Raw genomic sequence first — 22,777 nt, forward strand, 5'->3', positions numbered from 1 at the left:
AAGTAGACATTGCATGCAGCAATCAATCTCCAGCCTACCTGAGCTTGTCTGGTCTGGCAACAGAATTACATTGGAAGCTAATCTGCATTTCATCTTTTAAGTATAACCCAGGACTCTGATCATTTCTGATAGAAAAATACAACCTCTTTTAGAAAAATCGTATGACATCAGCCTCAGACAATTAAGCAGGAAGCTTAACCATCACTCATTTTCTCTTTACTTCAAGAATCTATATGAACCAGATGCTAAGTCCTTTATTCTTGGGCATTTTTTGACTTATCTGACTAGGAGATTTACTGGATGATAATATGGACAGAACCAGAAGTAAAACCAGGACCTCCAATGACAAAGAAAAAAAAAAAGGTCCATATTCTCTCAGATGTATCCATTTATGGTGGCTTCATAAATAAGAGATACATCAGGTGGGGAGTGGGCAGGGAAACCTTTCCCATGAGCCTGAGGAGAAAGGGGCACATTCTACTCCACAGACCAAGAGGAGATTGAACTCCGTGTTTGAAATGTATGTGACAGATGCTAAAGGACCCTCACTACATTGAGCTACTAAGTACAAGTAAAAAAAAAGAATTCGTATCTATTGCATAATTTACATCCATGGCATTGAAATTAAAGTGGTTATTGGAACTTGTCACTGGACCTTGCTGGGGTATTTTTTCCTTGTTTTTTAAAGTGTTAATAAAGATGCATATATGTTATTCTATCACAAATTAATTTTAATATTTTAATAACTGTATTTCAATATAATTGGCTTCCTTTTAATCCTATATATTTAATTTTATGTATTTTAAAACACTCTGAAATGGGTGCATCAGCTCCACCAACTGCCCTGCTTTAGGACAGTTCCCAGAAGTTGCACATAGCTTCCATCACGGTGGCAGAACTTCATCATAACCACTGGGAGTTTAGGAAATATGCCTTTTTCTGGGAAACCGTAGGCCCTGCTAAAATTCAGAGCTGTATTTCTAAAGGAAATGGGGAAGAATAGATGTTGGGGACAGCTAGAAGTCTTGGCCATAATATTATATTTTTTATTGGAGTCCAAGAGCTGTTAATTAGATTCCTATTTTTTGTTGTCATTTTGGTTTTCCTTTATCCTTACTTTCCCACTTGATTTGTCATAGACTGAAAGAGTTCTCTCAACCTCTTTCTAAATGTGTCTCTAGATTTTTTCTCCCAGTTTCCCTTGTTAATCGATGCCACTTGTACATAGATAGCCATCCTTCAGAGAGTGAGATTGGACCCTGACCACTGGCTTCTTTTTGGACGTGGTAATGGAATTTTTTGTCCTCTCTTCAGCCTTGATTGATTAAGATGATGACCACTGCGTGTTTTACCTTTCTGAGTCATTTTCAGTATATGGTTGTGTTCTGTTATTCCATCTGACTCAATCAAATAGATTTGCTTGCCCTTAGCTTCTCTCATCATATTTGATGTGATTTTTTAAAAAAACTTTTCATTGGTTTGGTTTATTTTTGTTTGATTTCTTCTGAAGACATATTTTGTTTGTTTGTTTGTTCGTTTTAATGGCTCCTTTTATAACCAACTTAAGATTGTGAGTAATCACAAAATTTCTATATTTTCTACTTTCCATTATTTTATTTCCTTCTCTTCCATCACTTAATTTTAACTGACTATATATCTTTTAGTGTTTACCTTTCTATCTTAAACACTGCTACTTATAATCTCTTCCAGCTCCCAGAAATTAAAAGTTGAGGAAACTGGCATATTTATCTTACCATCAAAATTTTTGTTTCCTTCTCCTTCAAGTGGTGCTCTGACAATCTTTTCTACATTATCAGAGGTTGTAATGTTTATAATTTGTTCTGGAAACTTACTCCCTGGAGTTGTTTTGGATTTCGATTCATTAAAAAGATTCAAAACATGCTATCACTTCTTTTGCCAAAATTTCTCCATTTATCATTTGTTTCGCTGGTTCTTCCTCAAGGTGTTTCTTCAAGAAAACTCACAGAAGTCATATTCCATGAATACTTGCATGTTTAAATGTATTTTTTTCTAAATCCAATAAATAGAAACCTTCCTCTAATTTTTCTCCTTCAGGTACAGGACTCTGACTCTTTCCACTTCTCCTTATGTCTCTATCCTTAGAGGTTCCTTTTGCCTATGGCTCACAAAGGTCACGAGGGGAGAATGTCATCAGTGTTCTGTAGCCCTGACTCCTTGCAGCCAACTCAAAGCTCTGTTCAGAGCATTCAGAGGTGACAGAGAATTGTTCCAGGGCAGTGTGATAACGAGTCCCAGGCTGGTCAGGTGCTTTCCTCGGCACCCGGTCTGTGAACCCACACAGCCTGGCAAGAAAAACAGGCACATCTCACGGAGAAGCAGTCTAGCCAGTGCCCATCACCTCACATTAAGGATTACGTAAACCCAAGACTTGAGCCAGAGGTTACCTGAACCAAGAGGGTCAGAAAGATCAGAGGCTTCTGGAATACTGCCTTTGAAAATGCAACCGTTCCAAGGTAATGCTCATGCAACTTGAAAGAAAATTTTAGATAGAACTGGCCTTAAAATATTTGACATTTGTAGAGTTTTAAAATAGATAGATAGACAGACAGATAGATAGATGGATGATAGTTAAGAGGGGGGAGGAATGATTGCAATTTGAAGAGATTAGATTCACAAAACAGATGTTGACTTTTACATGCCAACTTTCAACGAGAGGACAAAGTGGCAAAGAGGCGCCACCACCTTTGAGCGGCTGGGCCCCTGCCGCAGTAGGTGGGCCGCGTCACGCCACCTCTGGCCCGTAGCTTTGCCTCCCTCTCCTGTTCTGCCGTGGGCCCATGATGCCGCAGTACCAGACACAGGAGGAATTCAGTCACGCAGTGGAGAAACTCTACTTCGCAGACCCTATGAAGGCATGTGTGGTTCTCAAATATAGGCATTCTGATGGGAGTTTGGGTATTAAAGTAACAGATGATTTAGTTTGTTTTGTGTATAGAACAGACCAAGCTCAAGATGTAAAGAAGACTGAGAAATTCCACAGTCAACTAATGTGACTTATGGTGGCCAAGGAATCCCATCAGTGTTGCCATGGAAACGGACTGAATGTTTTGAAATGAAGACTGTCATGTTCTTAGGAAGTAAATATCTTTTGAACTTGAGAAAGTGTTGGGACAGAAAACACTTTATGTAAGTAAGTGGGCTATTCAGAAGCCAAGAGATCATTTTTTTAATGTTTACTTTAGAGGGCTAGGAATGTAAATGCTTTCAGTTAGAAAGCCTTTATTTAGTTTTGGAAATGGAACAAGGAATGCCTCTATCTTGGAAACTTTTTGAAGATTGTTTGATGTTAGGCAAAATAAAAACTTACTCTCTGGTAAGTTTGTAACAGTAATTTGAAAATGAGATATCAAGAAAAGCCAATTCTTCCTTAAATTTAATTAATCTGTCTTTAAAAGAAAATTAAATGTAACCGGATTGATATATTTCTTTTGGAGCATAAATTTTGTGCTGTTGATGACCAGCAAATACAAAATATGGTAACTGGAATTAACTGTGCACAGCAGTATAGCTGATTATATATGGTAGTGTAGTCTCTATATCTAAAAATAACTATGAAAAAAAGTATGCTTTACCTTAAACTTTACAAATTTAAACTATATATTTTGTTTTGTTTTATTTTTATAAATTTATTTATTTATTTTTGGCTGCGTTGGGTCTTCGTTGCTGCATGCAGGCTTTCTCTAGTTGCAGCAAGCAGGTGCTATTCTTCGTTGCCGTGCAAGGGCTTCTCATTGCAGGGGCTTCTCATTGCGGTTGCTTCTCTTGTAGCGGAGCATGGGCTCTAGGTGCGTGGGCTTCAGTAGCTGTGGCACGCAGGCTCAGTAGTTGTGGCTCGCGGGCTCTAGAGCGCAGGCTCAGTAGTTGTGGTGCGTGGGCTTAGTCGGTCCACGGCATGTGGGATCTTCGAGGACCAGGGCTCAAACCTGTGTCCCCTGCATTGGCAGGCAGATTCTTAACCACTGTGCCACCAGGGAAGTCCCTGGGTTTTTTTTTTTAACATCTTTATTGGGGTATAATTGCTTTACAATGGTGTGTCAGTTTCTGCTGTATAACGAAGTAAATCAGCTATACATATACATATATCCCTATATCTCCTCCCTCTTGCATCTCCCTCCCACCCTCCCTATCCCACCCCTCTAGGTGGACACGAAGCACCAAGCTGATCTCCCTGTGCTATGTGGCTGCTTCCCACTAGCTATCTATTTTACATTTGGTAGTGTATATATATCCATGCCACTACATCTGCATCTTTACTCCTGTCCTGCCCCTAGGTTCTTCAGAACCATTCTTTTTTTTTTTTAGATTCCATAAACTCTATTTTTCAATATAAGGGATTCATCATATCATTAACTTGTTGAGCAAAGACTTACTCTGAATCTAATTTTCAGTGCTCAGAAACATCTGACATTACTTTAAATGCATGAACAGAATGCTCACTAATGGATTGAAACAACCATATTACAGAAATATATGCCACATATTTGCCATCTATATTTTCTCAGAAGGGCTAAGGATTATTTGAACTGTTAAATTTTTGCATACCTCTACGACACCCCAACCCATTTCTCTCATTACTTAATCAAGGTGTTAAGCATGACCGTCACAACTATTCTCCATTAAACAAAAATATGATATTATTTGATATTTATCTTATATTTATAACTTGAATTTTACCACCTAAATATAATGTTCACATGTTGATTCCTACATTAAAATATTTTTTGTTAGGAATTTGTGTGTTAACCAACGTTTTAACATGGAAAGTTCTGTTAGCCATATGAATTTTGGCATGTTTCAGACAGATCGGTAAATAAAATATTACATGAATTAAAAAAAAAAAAGGACAAATTGACTAAATGCCCCAGAGCAAGCAAGCGAGTAGCAAACTAAACCATAAAATTAACCTAAAAGTCAATGAGTACTTACTGTGTGTGGCACCAGACTGATCACACAGCCCCGCTAGGTAGGTAAAGAAAGCTATGTTCCCATGTAATAGGGTATGAGGCCTCAAGAAAGTAAGGCTGGGGCTTCCCTGGTGGCGCAGTGGCTGAGAATCTGCCTGCCAATGCAGGGGACATGGGTTCGAGCCCTGGTCTGGGAAGATCCCACATGCCACGGAGCAACTAGGCCCATGAGCTACAACTACTGAGCCTGTGCGTCTGGAGCTTGTACTCCACAACAAGAGAGGCCGCGACAGTGAGAGGCCCGCACACCGCGATGAAGAGTGGCCCCCGCTCGCCGCAGCTAGAGAAAGCCCACGCACAGAAACGAAGACCCAACACAGCCAAAAATAAATAAATAAATAAAATTTAAAAAAACAAAAACAAAAAAGAAAGTAAGGCTGGATTTGAACCCAGGTATGACCATGGAACCCAAGATTTTTATCACAATGCAGCACCAATTCATATAGATAATTTACCAATATTCCAAGAAGCAGTCATCTAAGATTTATGTTAAGTCACTGCCTGTGATCTCTTTATATCGCATTTTGGAATTTTAAGTTATTATTTGAGGCTGTTGTCCTAGTCTAGTTCCATTCCATGTTCAGAGAAATGGGTACAGAAAGGTTAGATCACTTGAAGAAGCTCAGAAAAGCAACTGAAACTGAAGATGTATTACTAACACCTTCACTTAGACATTTAAGGCTTAGAATATTAAAACATAAGGTAACCTTCTTAAAGAAATAGAGAAAGTAGTTCCGTGCTAGTCCTGTACCACTTGTAGAGACACAGCTTTATCTGTTATTTTAAGTTTGAGAGCCCTTTTTCCATTCATTCAGAAAGAGTCCTTGAGCACTTCTATGCCTGGCACTGTGCTGAGCACACAGTATTCAGCAGAGAACAGAGAACAAAGTATCTGCCTTCTCAGCTTAGAGTCCAGGGGGTAAAATACAGATTTACACAGTGCCAAGGCCAAATGACAGTTTGACACTTGACTTTGACCCAAAGGCCAGTTTTGTTGCTGGCCTTGGGACTTTGACATCCATGGCAACATTTAAGGCCTGCCTTGGTCTCAGAATGCACCACATTGATTGCTTCTGTTACTGAATTAAACACAAGGCCTCTGTCTTGGGGTAGCCAAACCAAAGTCCCCTTGGCTCAGTCAGGGAGTTCTTTCCTACCTGGGCTCATGCTGCCAATAATGAAACTGAGTTTGGTGCAAGCCAGATGGGCTTTTATTCTATAGCCAGAGAATGGAGAAGGGGAACTCATGCTCTAAAGCCACCTTCTCCCTAGAGGGAGCGAGTAAGGGAATTCCAAGGGTTAGGAGGCAGACAAGTCATCAGGCTCTAGGAAAGGATGGAGATGTCCAAGGGCAGCTGGGGCATGCGCAGTCTTCCACACTCCTTTGCACACGGCACGAATTGTGCCTAGCAGAGTACAAATCCCTGCTTCGGGCGGAGATCTTAGCACGGTAATGGAGCAAAGGTAACTCTTGATACCTCCAGGTTTCACCTGTGCAGGCACCTTCCTGTGGTCAAGTCAGAGCCCGCTCTGGGGGGTTGACCACTGCATATCTCTCAAAGCATGTATCTCTCACAGGACAGCTGCAAAGCACCTCTGCCAAACACCAGGTACTTTTGAAACAAACACAGAGATAGATCAGGCAAGTGTCCTTCAGCTCTCAGGAGACGGTATAGAAACACAGAGATAAATCAAGGCAAGGAAAGTGGTGACCCTTAGTCTACTTTGTCCACTATCTGGTTTTACTGTGGGCCTTTGTGGCAACCTGTTGATAAAACACAACTAGCCTGCATGGCTAAAAACCAGTTTCTACGCCTGGGGCCTGGGCTGCATAGCATGGATGACACTTCCAGGAAGTTTGCATTAAAGGTGTACAAAGATGTGAAAATAGATACACACACACATACATATGTAGAAAATTAAATAAACAACTTTTATCACCAATCTAATCTATGCTGGCAGTATAAAGCCCTCCACCCAAGGTATATTATCCCCCTAGAACTCGCCAGGTAATGCTAAGCCCTAGAATGAATTAAAGAACTTCACAGCGACTTCCCAGGATCCTTGTCAACATCCCTTTGCCAGCTGGGAAATGCCCATCTTTCATAAACCTATATGCTCCACGTCCAACCAAAGGTTAGGATCAAAGTCTACTTGGGTGAAGGTTTCCGTCCTTGCCCCAGGTCTCAAAGCCCAGCTGTGCCCCCTCAGCAAGGTCAGTCACCCAGTCAGAACACACGGGGCCAGAGCAGCTTCTATAAGGAAGGTGGAAAGAAAGGCCCCCCTGGCACAGTGATGCTGAGTCTCGGCAGAGAAACCGCGGCGGAGAAATGGAAGCCACATTGTTCAATCAGGGCCACAATGGGAGGGAGAGACCAAGTGAGTGGAGCAGGCACAGTTAGAAGAAGAAAGAATGTCAAACTCATCATGGAGACATGACCCGCCCACAAATGCAGGAGTGCCCATTCGTGTTATTTAAAGGGCACAGTTGACTTAGAACCAGTCTACGGGGTCAGAAGGCCACCGTGCTGGCATGAGAAATGACCACCAGAACCTAAATAGAGTTTAAAAGTCTCCACAAGCCTTTCTGGAATCTTCAACACCTCTGTCATTTCTACTCTTGTCTAGAGTCCAAATCAGGCTTTCTTAATTGAAAGGGAATTCAATCTGTAGGTACACTACTATGTCTTTAGACATTCCCAAGGCCAAAGGGTCTTGGCCCAAGGGCCAAACTCTATGAGTACAATATGGCCTGCAGTTGGACAGTCTGAGTTCAGATTCCATCTCATCTACTTCTGGTTGTGCAACCTGAGTCAAGAAATCTTCTCTTTGCCTTAGTTTCCTCATCTATAAAAAGAGGGATCCTGGTACCCACCTCACAGGACTCTTAGGATCAGACTTCTTTTTTTCTTTTTTTTTTGGCTGTGAGGGGTCTTCATTGCTGCACGCGGGCTTTCTCTAGTTGCAGCGAGCAGGGGCTACTCTTCATTGTGGTGTGTGGGCTTCTCATTGCGGTGGCTTCTCTTGTTGCGGAGCACAGGCTCTAGGCTCGCGGGCTTCAGTAGTTGCAGCACTCAGGCCCTAGAGCACGTGGGCTTCAGTAGTTATGGCACGTGGACTCAGTAGCTGCAGCACACAGACTCTAGGGTGGGCGGGCTCAGTAGTTGTGGCGCACAGGCTTAGTTGCTCCACGGCATGTGGGATCTTCCCAGACCAGGGATCGAACCTGTGTCCCCTGCATTGGCAGGCGGATTCTTAACCACTGCGCCACCAGGGAAGTCCGGGATCAAATACTGATACAAAACATTGCAAAGGGTTTCATGATGTGTCTTGTACCTACTAAATATTATGTAAGTTTAGGTGCACATAAAAGCGAAAACCAAAAGTAATAAGGGAGAAGTTTGTTTCCTGCAGGTAAGTCAGGAGGTGGTGGCACAGCTCAAGGTTTTCAGGGGCTCAAACCCCCCGCCCCCCGGTTCACCATTTTGACATCACCAGGATGGGGCCCGGGTGTTCATGTCCCAGCTGGAACCATCCACACACCAGGCAGCAGGACAGACAAGAAGATAGAAGGGACAAAGAGGACCTGCCAGCCATCTCTTAAGGAGCGACCCCAAGCTGCCCCACTCAGGGCTCCACTTCTATTTACATTTCATTGGCCAGAACCTAGTTAAAAGGGAAGCCTAGAATCATAGCCTTCATTCTGGGTGGCGATGTGTTCAGCTAAAATTCTATAGAAGGGGACCCCCTCCACAAATAGATGGCGGGGGAGGGTGATTTCAGTTTTCAGAACTTCTATGTTCTAGAAGTTATATGGTTTAGAAACTGAATGAAAGGAAGAAATTAATTTAAAAGGCCTCTGTCCACCTGTACCCCCTGGAACAGCCACTGTAGATCTATAGTTGCTCGAACAGCATGGAAATGCAAGATCAGAAAGACAAGTAGGGGGCTTCCCTGGTGGCGCAGTGGTTAAGAATCCACCTGGGGGACACGGGTTCAAGCCCCGGTCCGGGAAGATCCCACATGCCACCGAACAACTAAGCCCATGTGCCACAACAACTGAGCCCGTGCTCTAGAGCCCACGACCCACAACTACGGAAACCCACGCACTTAGAGACCCTGTTCCGCGACAAGAGAAGCCACCACAATGAGAAGCCTGTGCACCACAACGAAGAGTAGCCCCCACTCGCCGCAACCAGAGAAAGCCCACACCCAGCAACGAAGACCCAACACAGCCAGAAATAAACACATAAATAAATAAATTTATTTTAAAAAAAAGACAGGTAGGGAAAAAACCCAGGCACCGTGTACTCCTGGCTCAAGGATCTGCCTCCAGAGGGAGCCCCGTGCAAGATCATACCCTTAGGACACTCAGCCACTAACACTAAGTAGAGAAATTAAAAGTGGTGTGCTGTAAATTGCTTAGAAATACTCATACACGACACCCACAATGTTGTTACCCATTCAGTGGACAGGTGTGCCCTCAGAATACAGTCATGGTTATAGGAGTCCGGTGTACTAAGTTATCTATTAATCTAAATTGCTAAATAGATGGAAAGAAACAATGAGCTAAGAAGTAATTATGGGCCACCTGTTATATAGCTCCCACGACTCCAGTTTAAAAAGAAGCAGAGATATAGGTGTTTTAAGGGTCATTTTTCAGGCACCAATTAACACCCACAAACACTCCAATTGTTTCTATTGGAAATCCTCAGCCAGGAGATATTGTTCTTCTGAAAACACTAAAAAGCCCAAGCATGGGGGCTTCCCTGGTGGCACAGTGGTTAAGAACCCGCCTGCCAATGCAAGGGACATGGGTTCAAGCCCTGGTCCAGAAAGATCCCACATGCCACAGAGCAACTAAGCCCGTGTGCCACAACTACTGATCCTGGGCTCTAGAGCCCCCAAGCCACAACTACTGAAGCCCTGTGCTGCAACTACTGAAGCCCGCGCGCCTAGAGCTCGTGCTCCGCAACAAGAGAAGCCACCGCAATGAGAAACCCGCGCACCACAACGAAGACCCAACGCACCACAACGAAGACCCAATGCAGCCAAAAATAAAAATAAATAAAATAAATAAATCAAAAAAAAAAACAGCCAAAGCATGTAATCTAACAGAGGTAAAACAATCCCATTAATGTTACAAATACATCCATAGGTGCTCTTGTTGCCGCTTATGCCCACCCCCACGCCAACCCTCCCCCACCTTCCTCTTTCATTAACTTTAAAAAGGACAGCTCCACCCTCTTGTTCCACAAGGAAGTCTCAGATTCTGCCACCAGGTGGCAGGAATAATCAGCACCAAGAAGCTGAAGCTCTTGGAACCAGAAAATGTCAGGATTCTGGAAGGGACCATGAGAACAAGTCGAAAGTATGTTGTCTAGATGGGTGGACGGAGGGGTAGGAAGATATGACCTGCCCAGGGTCACGTGTAATTAGGGACCTAAAGGACCAAGCCCCCTCTGTTACCTGTGTCCTGTTTTTCCACCAACTCTTGCTGGGTTTTATTTTTAACTTTTTATTAAGCAAATTTTCAGCACCCATGAAAGTAGGAATAGTAAAGGGAGTCCCTAAGTGCCCATCAGCCAGCTTCAGCAATTAGCAACACTTTGTCATCTTTCCACACTATATGTATTGTCCCCCACATACCTCTATATTTTGTTTTTTGGGGTTTTTTTAAATTTATTTATTTACTTATTTATTTTTGGCTGCGTTGGGTCTTCATTGCTGCGCACGGGCTTTCTCTAGTTGCGGCGAGCGGGGGCTACTCTTCGTTTCCGTGCACGGGCTTCTTATTGCGGTAGCTTCTCTTGTTGCGGAGCATGGGCTCTAGGCCCATGGGCTTCAGTAGTTGTGGCTCGCGGGCTCTAGAGTGCAGGCTCAGTAGTTGTAGCGCACGGGCTTAGCTGCTCCATGGCACGTGGGATCTTCCCTGGACCAGGGCTCGAACCCGTACCCCCTGCATTGGCAGGCAGATTCTTAACCACTGCGCCACCAGGGAAACCCCATACCACTATATTTTGATACCAAGTATCCAGAGGTACTACACTGCACTAGATAAGGCAACGTTAAAGTCAGCTTGGTTCACTAATTCAACAAACAATCGTTAGTATCTGCTATGTGCAAGGAACTGGGCTAAAGTAAGGTATGAGCACTTGTAACACAATTAAGCTGTTTGGCCACAAAACTTTTATGCATAAATCATATGTGTGCAGGAAGTTAGACTTTATTCACATTTATACACTCTTGTGTTTCAGTAAATGGAACACGTAATACAAGTTGGAATTGCATTTTTTTCCCTAGATCTGTGGGGCCAGCCAGAGATTTAAATTTAAAATCAAACTCATACACTTGTTCCTTTTTCAAAGACATGGTCACAGCCGACAGGGCTAGCAGAGAATATGTCCTGAAAAGATATAGACACCTACCCGACACTGTTTATCTATCTGTTGCCTTACTTGGAATGAAGTACCATATAAAATGTCTAGTTGGGCTGAGATGGGAGAAAGATTGGACCCACCCAAAATAGGTAAAAGATAAATGAACCAGGTATTTGTCACATTTGGAAAAAGCGGTGGGGGGTCAGGATACCCATCCAAGAGCAAACCCTACTCAGTTTATTAAAGTAAAATCACAAAAAGTAAAAATAAAATTGGTCTCACAAAAGAAGCCATTTTTTTCTTATGCTCATTACTACCAGAGAATGCTTTCAACCGAACAAAACACATTTTAACATCTCATAGATCCAACATCTAAGAATAAAATGATCAAGGATCCGGCCCATGGTTTACTATATTTTGTTTTGTTTTATAATTTGAAAGTCTGTGTGATGTGTTGGAAAGGAGGTTGGAAACCAACATGCTTATCTCAGCTCTGCTTATTAGAAAGTTACATGGCCTAGACCCAGCAACTTTGTTCCATTCTGTCTTCCTCAAGTTGGACCACACCAATCTTATCTATCATAACAACACAAACCAAAATCATCCATGTTTCAGATATAAACAATGACCTTCAGTACAACACATGCATTTTTCAGGTCATCACGGTACCGGCTGAACCATGCTTTATCTTTAAATCTTGTCATATAAGGAACTGCTAATATTTTATAATTTTGCAGGATAGCAGAGAGAATATGGCAAGCTCAGGGCAGGAGAACTTAGCCTGGGCTTGGAGAAAGTCACGTAGTTCTGTTTGGCTGGGTGTCCCTTCATGGTTCCTGCAAGGGGAGCAGAGTGAGATAAATGAGCTTGATCGTGCAGCCCTGAACCATGCCAAGGAGTGTGCAACTGACTCCGCAGGCCAGGAGACTCACTTTATTATGGAGGAAGAGTAACGAAGAAGGAATATAGACAGATCTGGAGGAAAGAAAGATCAGAAGCAGAAAACTGACCAAGAACATGTTTAATCAAAGAAGTGAAATAATGCAAAACATTTAGGCATTTGTTAGTCTTGTACTTAAAGCATTCATATCTTTAAGGAAAAAAATATACGTGAAATATGTGATCCAAATTTTCAACTAAAACTTATTTTTGGTATCAACCACCATATGTACTGTAAGATCATATTAGAAAACAGAAAGATTTAGGGATTTCCCTGGTGGTCTAGTGGTTAGGACTCCGTGCTGCTGTTGCAAGGGGCACAGGTTAAATCCCTGGTCAGGGAACTAAGATCTCACAAGCCACGCGGCCCAAAAAAAGAACACAAAAGGATTTACATTTCTAGATTGAGATAATTTTCTTCTTCCTTATGTGGCTTCTACAGACAGTAAATTGTCAAAATTTTTCAAAATCATCTGTGTTTCTTTATGTGCCAAGCTTCCCTGGTTCTTTCTTTAATCAGCTGACTCATCTAAACACCTCATCTTTGCCATCCCGTCCCTCAAAAGTCTTTGGGTATCATTCATTGAAAGAACATTTGTTTTGTGGCTCTGAAATGTTATTTTTGCAATCTGTATTTTTTCCTAGTATGATGACGACTGCTTTGAAAACCAGAACACATCAGGAAATGACAACTCACTAAGGAGTAGAATTGTGCAAAACAGAGAGCAAGAAAATGGCAGACAGGTACGGCTGGAAAGCAGTGAGTGAATCTATCACCACGTTAACTACTGTGCAACAGCTATGGGGACAGAAAGCATGGCACTCAGCTGGCACTCAGAGGAATGAGTTAAATGGTAATTTGAGTGTGTAAGGCAGTCATGAGGAAAACACACATGCCCAAACAAAGATTTTGTGTTTATACAACTGTGCTCAGAGTTCTCTGATGGGGAGAGTACCCAGGCTTGCTCTGACACTTCACTATTACTATTAGATTCCAAACTCCATCCCAAGGCAGAAAGCACTGGCTTCAGCAGATAACATCTCAATTTTAAAGTAAATGAGGCAGAAAAGAGTAAGGTTCTAAGACATGGTTCTAAAACTGTGTGCATCACACCCTACAGTTCCTCAGCGACATCTAAGTGTACACAGCAAACCGAGGTGCTCTGTGACAATGCCACCTCTTATTTCTTTTATATATTGAATTCTGGGTAGGATCTCATTTTTTTGTTTGTTTGCCTGAAAATATCTTTATTATGTGTTCCCTTTTGATGGATATTTTCACTGAGTATAGACTTATTTTTAATTTAAAAAAATTTTAATGAAGTAGAGTTGGTGTACAATATTACATAAGTTACAGGAGTAAGGATCTCATTTGAAGACAGCCTTCTGCTAAAAAGGGAGCAAATTGCCCATCTATATCACCCTTAAAAAAGTAATTTTGGGTGCATATTCTGGGGGGAGTTTGCTCATGATAAAAGAATAACTTATTTGAAGTAGAAAATTTGAAATATTATTGCAGCAAAATTTGGAAGACAAAAAATGACCTAATGACCTGTAGTTCCAGCAAACAAACAAACAAACAAACAAATCAGTGCCTAACATATTAGAATATAGCTCACTTTAATATAAGTACATATACATCAATGGGCACATGTCACATATATTAGGATCATGCTTTCATATTATTGAGTCATCGCCTATTTCATTTAATATATTGTAAAAAGTGTTCATATCACTAAGTAGTCTTCAACCAAAAAAAGAGAAAACAATACTTCTTTTCACACAAAAACCTGCACATGGGTGCTTATAGCAGCTTGATTCATAATTGCCAAAACCTGGAAGCAACCAAGATGTCCTTCAGTAGGCGAATGGATAAATAAACTGTGGTCCATCCAGGCAATGAAATATTATTCAGCACTGAAAACAAATGAGCTATCAAGACATGAAAAGACATGGGGGAGCATTACATGTGTATTACTAAGTCACAGAAGCAATCTGAAAAGGCTGCATACTGTATGGTCCCAGATGATGTTCTGGAAAAGGCAAACTGTGGAGACAGTAAAAAGATCACGGGCTGCCAAGATGGGAGGGAGGGGTGGATGGGCACAGAGGTGTTTTAGGGCAGTGAAAACGCTCTGTATGATACTATGACAGTTGATGCATGTTATTAAATACTTGTCCAAACCCACAGAATATAGGACACCAAGAGTGAGCCCTAATGTAAACTACAGACTTTGTCGGTTCATCATTTGTAACAAACGTACCACTCTGGTAGGGAAGTCAATAATGGGGAAGCCTGCATGGGGTTGGGGGCGGGCGGAAAAGTATGGGAGATCTCTGTACCTTCCTCTCAATTTTGCTATGAACCTAAATAAAACTGCTCTTAAAAGTCTTTTTTTTAATTGTTTCACCAAAAAAAGTCAAAAACAAAAAATTAGGTATTATTGTAAACAGAAATATGAAGACTGAGGAGTAGCCACTAGATTTGGCAACAATGGTCCTTAGGTGACCTTGGCAGGTGACCTTAGCAGAAGCCATCTCAGACGTAGACGTCTGGTCACAGTGGCTTGAAAAGTGAGCAGGATGTGAAGGAATGTCACCAAAAGTAAGGGCAATTCTTTCAAGTGGTTTGGCTGTGAAGGGAAGGAGGGAGGGTAGATGTCCCATGGTTGTAGGGTCAAGAAGGTTTTGTTGTTGTTTTGTTTTGTTTTAAAGATGAGAAAGGGTTAAAAACCAAAAAAGAAAACAATAGGAATGCTAGACATTCCATATAGTAGGTAACTTGGGACAATTTCACTCTAAGAAAATAATAATTATGATCATTTAAATCAAAAATTTACCAAACTTTGACTATTGGCCAAGCTTGGGGTTAGGTGGGAAAAAATGAGAAAGGCTTCTCTGTACTCCTGACCTTTGCAGCTACAGCTTGGATTCAGCTGGTCTCTATTACAATCATCCCATCACCTTCCTTGTACCTGAGGCCCAGCCCACAACAGGAAGGCAGCCTAAGTCAGGAGTACAATGGGAGTTTGGTATCAAAGGACTATATGATCTTTGAGGATCCTTTCAGCTCAGAGACACGCTAATAACTAATTTCTTTTCTTGCGGGGGGCGGGGGGGGTGGGTTAAAGTAAAGAGAATTGAAGGTCTCATGGGATCTGACAAAAAGCTAGAGCTGAGATTTGGCATTATACCTCTTAGGGCATGTTCAAAACTGCTCCACATCTACCAGCTTCCTCCCAGCCTTCCCTTGCCTTTGCTTACAATAGCTGGACCAGTTTGAGGCATTATTGCAAAATGATGAGACGCAGGAAATCCTCTCCACCATCACAAGAATAGGATGGGTCATGGATATTTCAAAGCTAAACAGTACCTAGAAAGATTGTCCATAAAAGATAGCCCAGGTATATACTTCACTCAGTCAATTAGAGCAAGTACTAGCTGAGTAAGGGAAATATTTCCCTTTAACCCAACTGATAGAAGAACCCTAGTTCCCAAGGGTAGTTTAACAGCTCTTGAAGATGCTGAGCTACTGTTCATATCTGCAGACCAAGCCTTGGGCTGCCAGGAAAATAAAACCAGCCTTAGTCTCAGTCCTTTGGAAAGTGGGGCTGGCAGAGTATTAAGGAAGATTTGTGCAGCCTCTGGTATTAACTTCATTTAGCACTTGCCTGAAAACAGAGCGGGAGTTGAATGTAGAGACAGGAACTAAAAGCAGAGATATTAGCCCTCTCCCTGAAGAAATGGAGAAAATACCAATGGCTCCTTCTGAAGTAAAGGGAGAAATGTATGATTTTTTGTGGATTTTTTGTGACAAGGGGGAAAATGTCTGTGCATAGATAATTGGAGACATCATCTTGCAAAATAATTTAAAAGGACCTTTTGGAAAAATTTCCTAGCCAAAATTCTGAGCAAGAGTTCAGAGTCCATTGTGCTCAGGATTCTCATCATTCCATCTCTGTTCCAATGTTTGATTTTGAGGGTGAAGAGCAAGTGACCATTGCGCAGGATTCTCCAAGAAATGATGAAGATGAGGATGACCAAGAGACGCATCAAAAAGGGTACAGGTTTATACCATAGAAATAACCACACTTACCTCCTCAACACAGTGGTTTTGACACTTTTTAAATTCTCATCTAATTTTTAACATTAATTATGATTTATCAGAGATGGTCACCACCAATCTCCCCTCCCTACTACCCACCCAACACCATTTTCAGAAAAAGTAATGGAGCTCTAGAATAATCAACGTGGTAAATTCAAACTGCTAATGTCCTGGGAACCCAATATCCAGGACAATCTTCTAATTAAAGCTGTGAATTGCCAACTAATTGCTCCAGTCTATACAAAAGTAGTTAATTCATCTTCACAATGTTCAATCAATAAGCAATTGATTTCTCAAAATCCAATTCACTTTAAATCCCAACAAATTTGCTCTTACCTTGTCATATCATGATGTTGCAAGTCCTTATCTCCCATTAGCAGGAGAGACAAATTATTATTTTTATTTTTTGGATCAGAAAAATGAAGCTCAGAGAAGTGACTTAGCCAAGGTTAGTGGAACAAAGCTAATTTAAATTTCAGCTTCTGATTCCCAGTCCAAGATTGTCTGGTACTCTATCATAACATGAAAGTATTTGTAAATTTTCTAAATTCCTATTTAAATTTGGTGTAAATTCCTAAGTCTCTGAGGGACTTTATTTTTATGTATCAGAAGATAGACTCGGCCAGAATTAGGATCAAAAACTCTTGTCACATATACATCATCAAGAATATTTGCCACCTTGGAAACCTGAATTTAGTTTCATCCTTTGTTTTACTTTATGAATCTCTGATCCTGGGGGCTGAGAGCTTCTCTTGGGTGGTCAGAGGTACTCAGGTTTCATCCGTGTTAATGGATGGAAAACAACCACCAGGAGATTGGGAGTTGTTCAGCCTAGATAACCAAATGGCCAAAGCAACTATTTCTAGCTACAGTACTTCCTTTTATGAAGTGTCAAATTGCACTATATACATTCCTTGCCATTAAAAAATCTGATAAATTCAACTTAAAGTAGATGGACGTGCCCTATTACATGCTGCCTTCCAACGCTGCTACTTTATAACACTATATCCACAGCTGAGGATAATGCATCAGCAGCCTTTCCTAAATTAGACCATGAAAAATTTAAGTCTTTACTATACTTATATTCCCTCAATATGTTCTAGAACAGTGTTTCTAATTCTCAGTACGCATATTCACACACATACATAAGACAAAATTTTCATGAAATAATGCCTGTCGTCACTATGTATGATACACTCTGAGATGTCCTGTGCTTTTGTTTAAGAATGATCATCATGCACAGTGTGACTGACTTCACAACCCACTAATGGGTCCCAACTCACAGTTATAAACTATTGTTCCAGAAAAGCAATACGCACTACCACTTCATTTAGCTAAGAATTCGACAAAGGCCTGCCAGTCACTCTTGATGCCCATGGTGCTGGTGTTGGGCTCACGGACATCTATTCTCCACGAAGTTACAGTCAGTTAAGGCTTCATAACAAAATACAATCAAAGGAGACAGTAGGAATAAGTCGCAGGGGAATGCCTCTCTTTGACGAAATGCGAGAAGGCTTTGTAGAAGCAAAGGGCTTGAGCTGTGCCCTGAAACGTGAAGGGGGCTGAGATTTGGACACAGGGGCATGACTGCTGGAGGGAAGGGAACTGGAGGTGTTCACCAAGGGGACGGGAGCTCCCAGCGGGGGCTGAGTCCTTTGAGATCCTGGGGATTGAGAATCTTCTATATAGGAGAAGGGGTTGTTTTAGAAATCCTGTCCAGTGGCCTGGAAGTGGTCATGATTAAATATGTGAGCAAATTCCTTCCATTTGGCCTCAAGTGGGAGAATGAAGGCACATTGAGCAAAGAGACATGTGCAGGGAAGCCAGGTTTCAGAGTAAGTGGAGGGCCTGGGGGGGCAACCGGGAGCACCCAGGAGAAGGAAGGACAGTTGCTATGGGTACAGGCCTGTGGCCTCTCCAGACTCCCTCACTGGTGGACAACATCCTCCCCAGAAGAAGTGATCAGATGCACACGTGGCTCACACACCACACACTGCCCTGTAACAAAGCTCTGGGCAGAAACAAATACACCAACAATTCCAGAACGTTCTGAAAAAGCTATATGAGAACCCATTGGTTAACGGTCCTCAAATCCGCGAAATTCTACTTTACATGTAAGCATCCTGTGAAGTCCGTCAGCCTCCTGCTAAACAGGGTGGTGACTGAGGACAGGGAATCTCCAGCTTGCTCACACTTTGGGAACCAGAAGGGAGAACCAGAAGGGATGAGAGTTCATTGGATTTTTTGGGGGGGGCTGCGTTGGGTCTTCAATGCTGCGCGTGGGCTTTCTCTAGTTGCAGCGCGCAGGGGCTACTCTTCGTTGCGGTGGCTTCTTTTGTTGCGGAGTGTGGGCTCTAGGAGCGAGGGCTTCAGTAGTTGTGGTGCATGGACTTAGTTGCTCCGAAGCATGTGGGATTTTCCCGGACTAGGGCTCAAACCCGTGTCCCCTGCATTGGCAGGCGGATTCTTAACCACTGCGCCACCAAGGAAGTCCCCGTTGGAATTTTCTTTTTTAAGTCAACATTTACATGAGAGCTTACAAGCTAATGGAGGCCCTCCTAGCACAGTGAGAAACACTCTCGTCCTATGGTTTATTCTCAGCTTTCGGTTAGTTATCCTGTCCCCTGCTTTATTTCCAGGAGCATGTTTTCTGCATCTCTGTAATTCCTCAGGGCTTTGGCACATCCATTCAGCAAAGGTTAGCAAGCCGTGGCTGATTTTAGTCTAAAATGAAATGAGTTTCTTATTTCTATTTTGTAGGACACATACTTCATGAATGTGTTCGCCTGCTTGATTCACAAAGCCTTATCTAGCTTTAGCATGCCAGGTTATGTCGTGTGTGTGGTGTTTACCTCTGTCTGCCTTCTTGCTTTTGTGTTGTTACAGGTGCCTGGAAAGGAAGTATGGTGCAGTTTATGATTTTTGTAGGGAACACCAAACAATCCTTAAGACCACGACCTGGGGCATTTTAATAGCAGGTAAATAACAAAAGGGGATGGAATACCAATGTCTCTTTTTCAGGATCCCTCAAATATTTGTTTTCTGTAGAAAACAAATAAATCTTTCCCTTCCCCTTGACTTCCCTGAATCATCCAGAGAGGAGAGAATTTAACCAGGATGCCCCTGAGTGGTGGGTCTCAACTTGAGAAGCCCATGTAGATAGCTTCCCTGTCCTGTTTATGCAGCCAGCAGCTCATTTTTTAGGTCACCTACTCTCACTTTGTTATTGTGGTATGGATTTGAGGGTTGGATATTGCAAATTCAGGTAACTGGAAAACATGGTGATAATCACAAGGCAGAAACCTAATTGAAGGGGTGATATAAGTAATCAATCAATGCCTTATATGAACACAACACAAGAAGGAGCCTAGGGTCAGGTAGCCCACTCCTCTTACCTGAAAGCAGGACTAGACTGTCTTCACAGATGAGCAGGTGTCCTGTTTTGACACCCTCCAAACAAAGGGCTCCAGGGCCCATTTGAAAGAACATTCCTGTCTATAAAATGTGAACCCTCCCACCCAAGCCCACAGACATGTATGCAAGACTGCTGCCGCCCCAGAAGGTCCGTAGTTTCCCGGTGCTCACACAGCTAGAACAGGGAGTAAGCAGGATTGAAAGCTTTCTTTGTACCAGCTCAGAGAGTATTTTGCAGACCATACTCAAAACCACACAGCTATGCCATTGTAGTACAAAGTAAGCAGATGGTGTGGCTGCGTGCCAGGGTGACTTTATTTGTAGAATTAAAATACAAATATACAAATACAACTGTCCTTGCCACCTACAAAAACAAGTGGTAGGCCAAACTTAACTTGGAAACAAAGACTTGTTTGCTGACCTTTAATGGAAAACCGTGTTGTTCTTACCCTAGAATATCATCTTCAAAAGCCATCACTTTGGTCATCGCCCTACCTCTTTCCTTTAGAGATGCTGTGGCACTTAGGGATTGTTGTTGTGACACTCAGAGATTTTCCTACTCAAGCTTAGGCAAATCTGGGCTACAAACTAGAAGACTCAATATCTTCTTGCCAGTAGTTGCTTTAGTGCCTGGCCTTTCTCTGATGGAAGCTCACCTGCTAAGTCTGAATATCAGAAAAAGTAGTACTAAGCAAGAGTCCCAATGATCAGGCAACAAGATTCAAGAATTCAGAAGGTTCTTTGAGAAAAAAGACCTAGCACCCTGTCCTCCTAGCATTCTTGGTGAGACTTTAAAATGTTTTTAAAAACCCAAAATATAGTCCTTATAATCAGAGGCACCTATAGCTATATCAAGAGTACCCCTGCGTTCAATGGTTTCCTGATTGAACCTGCCCTTGGCTGAGCCAGATAAATGCTGGAGGCTGGTCTCCAGCTGATTTGGTGATGCTCACTGTCTGCATTGCTTCCAACAGGTCACCTGGCTCTGGTGATTGCGGCCTGTGTGCTGAACTTTCACAGAGCCCTTCCTCTTTTCGTGATCACGGTGGTTGCCATCTTCTTTGTGATCTGGGATCACTTCATGGCCAAATATGAGTCTCAGATCGCTCAGTTCCTCTCTCCTGGCCAAAGGCTTCTGGACAGCCACTGGTTCTGGCTGAAGTGGTAAATGCTCTTAGTTCTCTTACTGAGGTTGAGAGTGATGTTAGTGTTTTCCAACACTGTTCCATAGATTTGTTCTGAAATTGCTTCCTCATTTATGGGATATTGAAGCTAGAAACAACCTAGGGAATAATCTGTTAAAAAATGCCTTCATTTTACAAGCAGGACATCAAGGACTAGATAAGGCAAGATGTGCTCAAATGTCCCTACAAACTGTCTTAATTTCAAGTGCCACTAAATGATAAAATGTTGTCCAAAAGTTGGGACGGTTCTGACTTAGAAAGGTGGCTTTCTGCTCTGGGCACGAATCTGGACTCTTGGGGAGGAAAGGTCTGTGAATTAGTAAAGCCAACTCTCTCTTATAGGACCCCCTGTCCTGCAAGTGACCATTCAGGGCTTTTCTTTCAGCCTCTCTCTCTGTGGGACCTCCTCTCTCTCCAGGTGGCCCTATAGGGTAGGACCCAGAACCCATTCTCCCCAGTATGGCCCACATGGAATCTACCAGGAAAGTTCACACATTCTTTGCCTAATAAACCAGGGTTGTACAATCCCAACAGAGCAACCCTCCCTGGCTCTGCCATCCACTGATTCAGTGCTATCGTATGCCCACTAGATTCCCCAAGGAGTCAGAACCCAGGCTAAAGCCTGACTTAGTTCTCTGAGGCTTGGGTGAGGTCTCCAATGCAGAGGACACATTTCAAGCTCTCCCTTGAAGGGAAGAAGGGAACGCTTCCCCCATCTCCCAAAATGAAGACGCCCAGCAGCTCTCGCAAAGAAATCACCGGACTTCCTCTCCAAGCATCGTTTCTCCCTCTGACCCCTTTATATATCCAAAGGGCCCAAGTGTTGTGGACACATTGCTTCATTTTTTGACTATGTGCCTTTATAGCTACACCCAAAAAGAGTCTCTTGCAATTTCTAGAAGCATAATTTCCTGGTGCCAGGGTGTGTTACTCAATATTTTTTGCTTGTTAGTTGAAGCCTGTTTAAGATTTTAAAGTTAGCACAGCAAATGATGCCAAAGCCTCCTTCTTTGTTCCCTTAGGGTGATTTGGGGCTGCCTGATCCTGGGAGTTATTTTCTGGCTGGTCTTTGACACCGCCAAATTGGGCCAACAGCAGCTGGTGTCCTTCGGTGGACTCATAATGTACATTACCCTGACATTTCTATTTTCCAAGCACCCAACCAAAGTAAGCACGAAATCGATCATTTCTTGGTCTTTTTCCCTCTTTTTTTTCCTCATGTGTAAATTGCTCAAAATCATGAGTATGAGAGAGTTGAACTGTTATTCAATATTTTTCTTACCTTGCTATGATATTTCAGTGGCTAAGGTGCCCCTTTCCTGAACGTTAATAGTACTGTTGCTCTCTCATTTTTCATTCTCAGTAATTTTCCAGTTGCTCAACCAGTGAGATACTCTCTCCTGTCAAGTCCGATTTCTACTCATGTACCCCCTTCCCCCCCATCAAACACACATACAAAGAAAACTCATCCATTTTTATTCAGATTTCCCCAGACCAACAAATAATCTAATATTCTACCACTGGATTCTGCAGTTATCAAATTTGTATTTGCCATTGAGGCTATTTTACTCCAAAAATTTGTACTTAAGCAGTTTTGTTCACATAGGATTCAATTCTCACCCTTGTTCTGTCAGCCTGTAACCCAATAAATGGGCAAGAATTCTGAGATATCAAAACTTTCACATATGCTTCATAATGGCAAACTCTGGAAGACTTTACTGGCTGAAAGGCTGATCCAAGAAAAGAGCA

The 22,777-nt window shown here is 42.3% G+C and overlaps 1 protein-coding gene and 1 long non-coding RNA gene across 2 annotated transcripts in view; one reads left to right on the forward strand and one right to left on the reverse strand.

The window, feature by feature from the left end:
• Positions 1-22,777, forward strand: part of SLC28A3 (solute carrier family 28 member 3) — a 58,982-nt gene that overhangs the window by 15,460 nt on the left and 20,745 nt on the right. The window contains exons 2-6 of the mRNA XM_027094185.1: positions 12,971-13,069; positions 16,307-16,386; positions 19,317-19,408; positions 20,819-21,008; positions 22,051-22,195. Coding sequence (XP_026949986.1) covers positions 12,971-13,069; positions 16,307-16,386; positions 19,317-19,408; positions 20,819-21,008; positions 22,051-22,195 — 606 coding nt within the window. The remainder of the gene's footprint in view (positions 1-12,970; positions 13,070-16,306; positions 16,387-19,316; positions 19,409-20,818; positions 21,009-22,050; positions 22,196-22,777) is intronic.
• LOC113613466 (uncharacterized) overlaps positions 1-22,777 on the reverse strand; it is a 73,579-nt gene that overhangs the window by 1,326 nt on the left and 49,476 nt on the right. The gene's annotated exons all lie outside the window — the stretch shown is intronic.

The sequence above is a fragment of the Aethalodelphis obliquidens genome, unplaced genomic scaffold, assembly GCF_003676395.1.
Source record: "Aethalodelphis obliquidens isolate GAN/ISIS:26980383/991018 unplaced genomic scaffold, ASM367639v1 scaffold88, whole genome shotgun sequence".
NCBI lineage: Eukaryota > Metazoa > Chordata > Mammalia > Artiodactyla > Delphinidae > Aethalodelphis > Aethalodelphis obliquidens.